The following is a 12229-nucleotide window of genomic DNA, read 5'->3' on the forward strand; positions in this document are numbered from 1 at the left end:
ACTCGAAAGTAGGATGAAAAATGATGAATTTTCCAATACAGTTTCTTTTTTCGAGCAACATTAACGCTGCAATAATTTTTTCTCTTACACTAATTTTTCTCGGTAAATTTGAACCGGCAACCATTTTTTCTGGACCCCTCTATCAGCGCCACCAGGTGACACGTTCGGGCACTATGCTCGGCTGTAAGCACCGTCTGCTCCGAGCAAGCCGGAATCCTAACCTGCAATATTAATATTTGAAGCTCTGAAGCATAGTTGGCGTTGTCGAAATTGTATTTATCTCTGTAAATAACTATTGGTTTGGTTAAAATAAAAAGACAACTATGGATCCATCAGCTCCGCAACCAAATTTAGATTGGTACATGTATTGTTTTGTACCATCTTGTAAAAATACAACAAGTTCAACTCCAGAAAAGATATTTATCCGAGTGCCAAATAATGTATTAAAACGGAAGGCTTGATGCGATTCAAACTACATTTACATGGTGTATAATAAAGTTAGGATTCCGGCCTGCTCGAAGCAGATAGTGTTTACAGCCGAGCATAGTTCCCGAACGTGACATCTGGGGGCGCTGATAGAGGGGTCCAGCAAAATGGCTGCCGATTCAAATTTGCCGAGAAAATTTAGCGGACAAAAAATAATTTTCTGGCGTTAATATGGCTCGTAAAAAAAAACTGTCTTGGGGAATTCATTATTTTTCAAATTTTTTTTTTCATAAGAAACAGAGAAAATTCTCTTACCCGTCGAACAAACTATTCGATTCTACCTGCGAGGTCTGTAAATAAATTTCGGACAAATTTTTTTGCCAAAGCTTAAGCAGCGTGGCGAGTTTATTTAATCACGTGCAATCGCTTCGCAAATCGGACGGTGCCGAGCGTGTCTCGTTTTTCGATCACATTTTTTATTTTATTTTATTTATTTTTTTTCCATCGCCGCAGACTGATTACATATGCAAATAAAGTGACGTTCGATGCAACCGCGGTACGAGATATAGGGCAGATAAAATCAGAGTAAAATGTTGAAAAAAGAAAAGAACCGAGCGTAATGCATGTGAGAATATTTTTCACCCCGACGACTGTACGCTTAATTCTTCGTTATTTGCGAGGCGTAGATTTTCACGTACAACTGAGTGTGCATAAAAGCGTGTAAAAAGTGTTTTCAAATATAGATTTATCACGCGTCTGTCGAGCGTTGTTATAAATCAATCATCGGCGTAAATGGTACCTGCAGGATGGAGGGATATCTTTCACAGAATCACCTGGACTGTGCAACACGATTTTTCCTCTCCATCTCGCTTCGGATCTCTCATTCTTCGCAATATTACACAAAGTGATACGTATGTTCTCGTTGAGCAAACTGTAGCAGCCATCAAGGGTGTAAAATTCGGAAGGGAGTTGGAACTCCTTGTGTAAAGAAATTAACACCGCAGAGTGTATAATTTTACCACACTGAGAAAAATTTAATTTGTTATAGTACCTAACTAAAAGAATTAAGTCAAACAAAAATTGCAACGCAAAATCAGTTTCTGAGGTTTACTCTACTTTTTCAGTTAAACAAAGCTGTAAGGTCAATTTATTCTTGGACAAGCGTTAAATTTTCGCAACAGTTGCAAGAAAATATAGCAACAGTGATCGTAATGAGAAAGAATAGTAACGAATAACAGAATAATTTTCGTGTATACATGCATGTATGTATATTACGACTATAACCTCAAAAATTTTGACAGTTGTCGGTGGCAGTTGTGCTCAACACGGACGGTTGTCAAAAATTCTTAGGTTAGATACATCGCGGCGTACTGTCATCTAAATTTACGACGGTTGGCCAGCCTGGAAAGCAGCCGCTTTCGAATTCTAGCGTGCGCGCATTGAATCTTAGCAAACGACGAATCGTGAGGTCGTTAAGAATTCACTCTGTATAATAAAACTTGGAACAATGATAAAACAAAAAATAAAAATATTCATTTATAAGTCCAAAACTACCGAACCAATTTTGATTTTTGTTTTTTCCATGATAACTGCAAAATTCTGGCCAGATTTTAGGTTAGGTTATATTTCGTTACAACTAGATCAATACTTTTAGAGATATAACGATATTTGCGAGCCAAGTCGTAACGCGATCACAAACCCTATTGCGAACGCTGACTGAACTCTTACGTATAGAGAAAAGTTACGTTGAAGAGTTTTCAAGGTCTCGACAAGCTTCGCGAAAAAGTTTTGCGAAAGTATACGGCTTGTGTCTAACAGTTTTTCCACAAGAATGATCGGGAAATATATAGTTTAGTGCAATAAAGTTTTTCATTTTGTTGTCGATTATACAAGAACGTGAATAGTTTTATGCAAAATATTACGCGTTACATATATTTCGAGGAAAAAAAAATTCAACGTAATATTCGTTCTTCGTAGGGTGCAAAAAAAAAATTTAAAAAAAAAAAAAAAAACTAGGAGAGTTTGGCTATTTCATTAACCCCTCTGCTACAAGGTTGGCCATATTCCGGTTCTCTTAATTCTTTGTTCATCCTTCTGGAAGCTCGGCAATATATCTTTCTCCGGGAATATGCTTTCTTCGCCCTGTTGATTAGCCCGAAGGATGAAGCGAGCGAGAGAGCGAGAGAGCGAGAGAGATAGGGAGAAAAGGGAGAAAAGCGTGGGCGAGAGTGCGTATAACGCGGGTATAACGGCGTCTGAGAATAGCGCTGGGGGGATGAACGTTGCGGAGAATAAACGAGGCTCTAACCGCTTCTATTCCGGCGCACTAGTAGGTATATACATACACACACACACACATATATATATATATATATATATATATATATATATAGGGTAAATAAAATATGCCTCGGCCCTCCTAAATATTCAAAGGGCGACGCCGCGCAGTCTCGGTGCCGGTGAACCAGAAGCAGAAGTAGAACCTGGAGCCGAAGTTGAAGCTGAAGCTGAAGGCGAAGCCGAAGCCGAAGCTACGGCCATCAGGGAGCGAGGGGGCAGCTCGTGACGCCCCGTATAAGAGATCCTACACCGCCTTTCACGCATTGTGTGTGCCGCAGTTACCACTGTCGGTGAGGGGTGTACGCGATACGTGTAAGCGAAGGAAGTGACGCGAACAAATGGAGGGCATAAGAGGGAAAAATGACCAAGAGCCTCGGGACCAGAGCCTGGGCTCTTGCCTGCGGGTCGTTCTGTATTTCCCTTGAGTATCAGGCGAGTGATCCGTGCCGCAGGAACTACGCACGCCTGCCTGCCTTCCGTATCGCTGGAAAGTGGATACATCCGAGGAACGGCCTCGGCGGGGATGCGAAATTTTTTTGCAATTTTTTTTATTTTTTATTTAATTTTTTTTTCAAGAGGAAAGAGGCGGAAACGACGAAAGCGTACCGGGGAAAAGTATCATTTTTTCACAGGTTTGAAAGATAATTTTGTGCAGAAATGGGGATCGTCGCGATGTGGTTCGAATGTTGTCCGAATGTTTTTTTTTGAAAATTTGTCTGTAGGAGAAAAAGGGCGAAAGCGACGAAAACATACTGAGAAAAATTTAATTTCTTTCATACGTGCGCAAGAAAATTTTACAACAAAGTGGGAATCGTTGTAATAATGCGATCGAAATATTGTCCGATCGTTTTTTTTTTTGAAATTTGTCTATACGAGGAAAAGACAAAAGTAATGAAAACATAGCGAGAAAAATTTCATAGTGAAATGGATATCGTTACAACAATGTGGTTCAAATGTTGTTCGAGGTTTTTTTTTTTTTAAGATTTGCATTTGCGAGTAAAAAGGCGAAAGCGATGAAAACATGCTGAGAAAAAATAATATTTTTTCATAGGTATGCAAGAAAATTTTATAGTGAAACGAGCATCGTGTAAAAAACGCGGTTCAAATATTATTCGAATTATGAGAAAAGGTGATGCTAGTTACTATATTCATCGTTAATGTGATTATAGTCGTCAATACTGCATTTTGAGGTTATTTTAATTTTTATATCCAATGGTTGATATTTTATTTTCGACAAGTCCATCATTTTCGACGTTCAAATTACTTTTAAGGACATATAGAATTTAATTATTTTTTTTTCAGCTAACCCTTATTTTTAAGACCTTTCAATTTTTTCATACAATTGCATAATGTTTATACGACACATTTACGTCTAATTTTTCGGACTCTTTGAATCATTTTTCAGATCGTTCAGAATTCTTGAAACGACTACGTTAACGTTTATGGACATATATTTCTCCAACATCATTGTGTTTTAATAGATTAATCACTTCTGAAACGCTCAAGAATTTGTCAAGTTTTCAAAAATTCTTCAAACCATCAGATACATATCTAATATACCGTCTAATTTTTAGAAATTTTTTATATCAACGATTTTGTTCCAGCCCCTGAAAATTCGAAAACATTCAATCAACGCGTCTAAAATTTCCAATAAAAATCTTCGATAAAATTCGTAAATACGAACGACGGAGTATTAATTCAACTAAAAAATAAAGAAATTTCTACGACTTTCGATACAGTGACGCGTGTTTCAAGCTCAATTTATGAACTCGTAACATTGATCCGCGAAACATGAGCGATCGGAGAAAGAAAAATATCCTATGTCTAAGAAAGGATGAAAATAAATGAATCGACAATAAAAAAAAAAAGATAATGAAACTGTTGCGTCGGTTAACCGACAAGGAGTTACAGATATTAATTAAAGGCACTTACATTCGACGTCGACTGTTATCCTTTTACTGACAGATGGAGGCACGCCATTTGTAGCGATGCAGAGATAAGCACCCATCTCGGTCCGCGAAATCCTCGTCAGATTCAGCTGCTCGCCTTCGTACGCCAACACTGTTTGACCAATAAAACGACACTTAAACATTAATTAACAAATAAATAAACCGGCACAAGCGACGCGTTAAATGTTACAGTTGGCTGTAATATTATCGCCCGGAGGAAAGTGTATATCCTGTTTGATTAAATTTATCACAAACCGCTGTAGGTAGATTATTATCTAACTGTTTTTTTTTTAATTATTGCCGCGCATTTGCTTTTTTTTTTTTTTTATCTAATTGTACGAAGTTCATTCAAAGACTCCGTGTAACACACGAGTCATTGAATTATTTCCCGATACTCGCAGACATTGCTCGAGAGTGAAGAAAAAGGCTTGGTGGAAAACAGTTTTGTGATTAAAACGAGTAATCGTAGAGTTATAGGTAATTTACAAACCTTCGTTTATAATTGACGAACAAATTAGAGGATGAGAAGAACGGAAATCTTGATTGACGAGGATGATCGACGTACGTCGTCAGGGATACAAATCGTTGGAAAAAAAAAAATAAATAAAAAATAAACTGCGACAGATTGCATCGTGCGATTGTGTAAACGATTATTTGTCGCGAATAAATATACGGGGGAGTTGAAATGGGGGGTGGGGGGTGAAATATTGAAGGAAATCGATTTTTTTCGCCGCTCACCTGTGTATACGCGTGTACGTAGAAATTGCACACTTTTACGCACACTCGCGTGGATCATAACGCGTATTTATACCGCAGGAGATATTAGATAGGTATAAATAGCCGTTGCGCCGCTAATGTCACCCACGAGGAAAGCCCCGCAGCTATCGCCTTGCAACAATGGTGTAACGAGCTTTTGATCGCGCATCTACTATACACTCGGCCTATCGATTTTCGATGGATATTTATGTACATGGTGGCAGGTATTGTATGTATATTGTACATAACGAAGTGCAGGGGCGGGGGTTAAAAACTAGTAGGGCTGAATGATGGAAAGAGTGAAACGTAATTGCGAACTTTCAAAAACGCGATAATCTGATTCGTAGAGTTATTGAAATGTGGAAAGTTCGAGTACGGTAAATTTGGAAATGTCAAGACACGGAAGGATCAAAATATCGAATTTTCAAAGGCGTGGAAATCTAATTGGTAGAATTATCGAAATTTAGAAAGTCCAAATGTGCAAAATTAAAAATGTGGAAATGTGAAAACAGAGAAGGGTTAAAGGATTAAAAAAATTATCGAATTTTCAAAGACGCGAAAGTCTAATTCGTAGAATTATTGAAATGTAGACAGTTTGAGAACAAAAAATGGAAAGTATAGAAATGTCAAAAAAGACAAGAACCAAAATATCGAACTTTGAAAAACGCGAAAATCTACCGATTCTACATTTTGGCATTGTCCTATCTTCTGACCGTTTAATTTTTTTTCTCCTCTCCATGCTTCGACTTTTCTGCATTTTCAAATTCTATAAAGAAAAAACTTTGTTCGATATCGCAGCAATTTTACTTTTTTCGAGTGAATGAAATAAATTTTCACCGGTAAAAATACGTGTAGCATAAAGTCAGGTGAGTATTTCTTCCATCGGGTGAATAATATTTTATTCTGTAGCAAGTTTATTTGTTAATAAGCAAAAGTTGACCAATCGATTTGTACTTGGGTGACGAAAGAAGTTTTTTCCAATCAATTTTTTCGAGTACAAAGCCGCGGGGATGTTGAAAAAAATCGTCGATGTAATAATAAAGTTTCTTTTTCGTCTGGTGGTGCATATTTCCATAATTCATAATCGAAGTATGAATAATTTTTCACTCGTAATTTTATCGTGAAAAATATTCCCCTTGACGAAAATTGGTCTTTCGTGAAAGTAGTCGAAAAATCGAGGACTCTATTCTCGTACCCTAAGCGTTCCTCCTATTCGTGCGATATTCGCACGTATAATTTTTCGGGAAGATTTTTATCCGGATTTTTTGCAGGAAATCGAAAAAAATTCCGTCAATACCAAGTATCGGAAATTAAAAAAATACCTGTGAAGAGTTGGATATGATTTTTTCCATATGGAATTTCCTCTTAGGATTGCACATATGGAATTTTCTTTGCTCGGAAAAAGTTAGCGAACCATCGTTATATACGTGTTATGTAAATGCGTTATATATTTGTTGAGAAAAATTTGCGCTAGTGACTTTCGAACTCATTATTTGCAATACTTCGTTCAATACAAAATTCAAAATAAAACTCCACTATGCAACGTTGCAATTTCCCAAGTTTCGCAAACTTTTACCAAGAAATTCATCTGCTATCGACACCCGATCAAAAACATTCAAGCTCGAGTATATAAATCAGCAATCCGGAGTTTGGGAGAAAATTGAAGGAAATCGATAATACTCGAGACAAAAAAAAAAAAAAAAGAAAACACTCGAATATGATTTTCGTATAATTTTAATCAAACGCAGATATCCGGAGTGTTTTTTTTCTCTCGGCGACGTTTCTTTCTCCTCTTCTTTCGGCGAAGCAGTGCCTTTCTAGAATTTTGTGATCCGTTATTCACAGCATCCGGAATTCAAAGTCGAATATATTCTACGACGCGACGGGCGGTGTAGCAAAGCTATTTGGCGCAAGACGCTGAAACCAATTAATCTAATGAAACGTTAGATGTAAGGGATGTACCTTCAGTCTGCAATTCTAGTCTGATTGTCTTGTCCTTCGCGTGTCTGTATCAACAGAATTCAACTACGAGTACAACTGACTGAAAGACGCCACGGGCCAACTTTAAACCTTTCAGAACTGAATTAAATCTGGCGATGGAAAAAATTCATTTTCAACGGAATTAGTTTCTGCATCTTTCGAGATATCTCATTTTTCCCAAATTTTATTACACTCATATCAAAAGTTGTACGTATATCCATTTAGAAGCATAAATGTTTTTTTTATAGGTAAAAAAATTAATTTATGTAGCCTATAAAATTATAAATTACACGCATTCTTTCATTTAAGAAGCATACTTGAATGAAAGGACAGACTTTGATATATTTTTTTTCAGATTGGTATTGGAATTGTTGACCAAACTAATTCCTTAAAAAAAAAAAATCCGACGAGTCAAACTTTTGCTATGAATTTTTTAAACGTATTCTCACTGGAATGGAACAACTCGCGGAACAAATTTTACCGATATGGAAAATGAAGAGTAATTGCGATCGATTGGGTCTGATATTTTTTCCAAATTTCAATCTCCGCGAAAGATATTTTACGTAGAAATAATTCTCTGTAAAAATTGATCGAAAAATTCTATTCAATTCTTTTTACGTAATTGCGTTTAAAAAGATTTTTTCTTCTTTACTCTCGTCGTTAAACAAGAAAAAGAAAAACAGTACGGAAAATTTGCAAACACGATTAGTTGATGTTCTGCGAAAATGAGCTGAAATATATAATAAAAAAAAAAAAAAAAAAACGGGTGAGTTACAAATAAAAGGCGCGCTAGAATTTGACCAAATTGCGAAAAACTTGATGAAATTTATCGAATTTCAGCACGCATTTAATTTGAAGTCAACTCACAGATTCTGGTTCGGCCTCGAATTATTCTAATTCATGAGAGAATTTAATAAAATTTTATAAAAATTGTACGAACGGTTTCGTACCGTGGTTTGAAAATTATGGACTATTTTTCAGATTTCAATGCTTGAGATAAAGTCCAAGACTCGCAGAAGGTATCATTAACGATAAGCCGTATGATCGTTGGCTATTTCCCGTATAAATAACAACTACTGACCACCGTCGATTCTTAAGGCGTTTATAATTTCACGGATAACGAACTTTTTCAGAATTTCTTTCCGTCTTCGTTTTTTCTCCATTACGACTTGAGTTTTATTGCTGCTATTTCAGGCATTTTCCTCTCTCACGCGAAAAACCACATACATAAATACGCGCGCACTTTCATGCTGTGAACGCCTACGTAACCGGCTTGTATAGGGCATTCCGTGAAAAATCGATCTGAATCTGACCTTTGACCTTTCCCGTTCGACTCGCGACTTTCCTATACGTTTATTTTTAGTGTCGAATGCCCTGATTTTTTTTTTGTATCGATTTAAATTATCAACAATTTTTTACAACGAATATATCGATCGATTCGATTTAAAAATCTGAAATACATCTGAAAAATCCCGTGCCGTACATAACATTTTTCAAGTTTTTTCGACCTTTCTTCAATTTTTTCTACAGTTTTTTGTAATCAGAAAGAAGAGCTTCAAAATTTTTACATCCGACACATGGCTTTTCAGCCATTAAAATTGTGTCTATCAATATGGTCGTATTAAGAAGTTGTAGATAAATTGAATAGATCAAAAAAATTAGTGCATTCGACACTGGAAATAATATAATAACATACCAAAATCAGGAGCCAATCGGAGAGGTCAAAGGTCAGTCCCAGGTCGATTTGGCAGGGAATACCCGATATACGTACGTACATGTATGCGCGTTTTCACGCAGCCATGAACCTCCCTCAGGAAATGCTTCACCGCATCTACTTCGCACGGCTCCGTAGCCAAGTACTAATTATATATTTAGAGCTCGCGGAAAATTAGGTTTTTGGACACCGGAGGAAGCGTCTGCTGTTGCTGTTGCTGTTGCTGTTGCTGCCTTGCCTCTCAATTTTCGGTCGCTCTTTTCCCTCCCGTTTCCCGGCTATACTTCTATAATAAACCCGGCCACCCCCCCCCCAACCCACCCCAACCCACCCCCCCATTCCATTTTCCGGAGCAATATATCAAACGGGAGAAACGCTTCGAGTCAAGTAAAATTCTGAGAATTCTTCGAAGAAAATTTGAATCTTCGTACCTGTTTACGAGGAAATTTGAAATCTTTCAAAATTTATCACAATCTTTTCAACGATCACTGAAATCGAGTTAAATTATTCCTTATAGCTACGTTAGACTTGTATTATTGCGAAAATTTGATTATACTCGTTATTTTACACAAAAATTCACCTGACTTGATCAACCCTGCGTAGTCAGGCTGGAGATGAAACGACATCCAAGTAAATCCTGACTCCAAGGCTTTCCGATGTATTTTTATTTTTGTTTATTTTTTTTCCTAACAAAAAATTGCTTCTGCAGAGTCTCAATCGAGTTGCCGAAATTGTGATAAAAAAAAGAAACAAAAAAAAAAAAAAAAAAAGAACGATCCGAAACACCTTGTATCGACGAATAATGCTGTAGGCTTGGGAATCGAATGGGGTGAAAAAAGAAACCCTAGATAGCAGCTACAGAGTGTTGAGAGTACATAATAAAATATTAACGCGATGGCTCGTAAAAATCGAAGTTAAGGTTCACCGGTGCGACAAGAGCAACGTGGTATCAGCTCGAGGTATCTTTTCCGGGCTTTTGCAGCACTTGCTGCTTCGCCGTTCCAGAAACGCCCCGAGATGTATCTGTATACAGGTTGACTTTTACGGCTACAAGGGAAATAAAATATCGGCAAATACGGAATCAGACTTGAAGCGGCTGCGGGGGAAAAAAAAGTCCCCAAAATCTTTCTCCGCAGTTACAAGAGAAATGAAAAGGCAAAAATTTGGTACTTCCGAAAATGTAAAGTGTGTAAGTTTGGAAAAGCTTTCGAGAAATTGGCGCGACTTTCTCGTAAACGTCGAGGGAGTGTTCAAAATATCGATAAATTTCGACGCCCTGTAATCGTGTTTCTGCAAAAAAGAAGCAGAGCTTGATTTTGTGTTTATTAGTCTGGTTAATCCTTTTAATCACGCATTTTTCAAATCGATATTTTGGCCTGAATTTTGTTACTCGGGGCTCTTCTTGGGACGCTAATCACGAATCTGAAGTATGTAGAAATTTGATCATTTTTAAATCCAAGATGGCGGATACGATATGGCGGATGTAAAATCGAAAAAACTATCACAAAATTCGATGATTCTGACCGAAGCCTGCTAGTCGAGGATTTTTCGGGTCGCTGATCACGAACCTGAAGTCAGATTTTGACAATTTCTGAATCCAAGATGGCGGATCCAATATGGCGGATTTAAAATCGAAAAACCTATCAAAATTCGATGATTCTGACCGAAATTTCTTACCAGATGAATTTTGGGGTTATACGAAGTAACAAAGATCATTTGAAATTGTAAATAAACTGTGACAAGGCTAGGACGTGGAAATTTTTGAGATGCGACGCTGAGCATCCCAGTGTGATTGAAATGGTTGAAACGCGCGTTGATCAGTTCGGCAGTCTTTCATTGCCTACCGTGAAGAAATGATGATTCGACGCCTCGAGTCGCGGCACAAACGATCCGTCTCGTTAAATAAATCCTTGCATAATTTGCTCAACCCCTTTGAATATTTTATCGCGTTATCGTGTGTGCGCATAATTTCGAGGAGACCCTTCCGCGTGTTTCAGGTACCCATAATATTCTCTTTTGTAGGGTGAGTTGCGCGGGTACAGGCACTCGTCAAACCCGGCTTGATTAACCCCTCTCAAATATTTAAGGAGGATGAAAAACTAAGGAAATGCTTCCGCCTTACGATTACTTTAACGCAGACTCTCCTCGTGAGATTGTCGAAATTTTCTGCTCCTCTCTCACACCCGAAATCGATTCGTTACTTTCGACTCGTGAAAGTCAGACCCCCAACCCCCCTCCAACCCCCTTACAATGTCATGACAACTGAATTACCAAGGCGATTAAATAAAACGTGATGATCCTGATCGTACAGCACCTTTTTAATCATAATAAATTCTGTTTAGGTAATCAAGATTCAAAGCATCGCGATACGCCGTTTCCTTGCAAAAAATTATACGCCGCATCCAACCAGGTCGTGTTTAATTATAAAACTTGTTTGTTATCGCATATTTTACCCAGCATCAACTCAGGGTAGCTAAATAATAGCCTCAATGCTTGCACGAAGATTGCAAGGACCAGACGCGCGTGAAATTTACTAAAAACGATCAGCTGATCACGGTTTTGCCGCCATGTTGCCTAAGTCATGACCGTATCTTGGATCTCAGTATTACAAACGATATGCTTATAATTTTCCTCCTTCGGTTTCCGGATTGCTCACCTTTTTTGCGCCGGTCTACGGATATCCCCTGCCCATCTTCTCGCTTCCACCTGAGCTTCGGTGTCGGAAATCCGTCCGCCTTGCACGTTAAGGTTATGTTCTGATTCTCCCGAACGGCAACCGTGCTCTGGGTGGACATGGAGTCCAAGATGTTGGGAGGAACTGCGAGGAAATAGTCGAATAATTGAGAAGAGAATGAAATACCTGTTCGCTTTATACATTCGTTTCGCAACTGTGTGATATAATTAAACGAAGTTGGAGAAACTCGCGAATGTTATCAATGTATAATACCTGCAAAAGATTGTCCCTAAATTTGAGGTTATGGTACCATACCCCGATATCTGAATCCGAAGTTATCCGTGTTTTTACATCAATCTTCCGAAGTTCCACGAAACAAAACACAAGCAG

The 12229-nt window shown here is 37.9% G+C and overlaps 1 protein-coding gene across 3 annotated transcripts in view; it reads right to left on the minus strand.

Moving 5' to 3' along the window:
• The window catches only part of LOC107220350 (lachesin-like), a 188744-nt gene that overhangs the window by 28891 nt on the left and 147624 nt on the right, over positions 1 to 12229 (minus strand). For all 3 annotated transcript variants that reach the window (XM_046739729.1, XM_046739730.1, XM_046739728.1), the window contains exons 5-6: positions 11822 to 11983; positions 4699 to 4827 (exon numbers count right to left, since the gene is read on the minus strand). In XM_046739729.1, the coding sequence (XP_046595685.1) occupies positions 4699 to 4827; positions 11822 to 11983 (291 nt within the window). The remainder of the gene's footprint in view (positions 1 to 4698; positions 4828 to 11821; positions 11984 to 12229) is intronic.

The sequence above is a fragment of the Neodiprion lecontei genome, chromosome 5, assembly GCF_021901455.1.
Source record: "Neodiprion lecontei isolate iyNeoLeco1 chromosome 5, iyNeoLeco1.1, whole genome shotgun sequence".
NCBI lineage: Eukaryota > Metazoa > Arthropoda > Insecta > Hymenoptera > Diprionidae > Neodiprion > Neodiprion lecontei.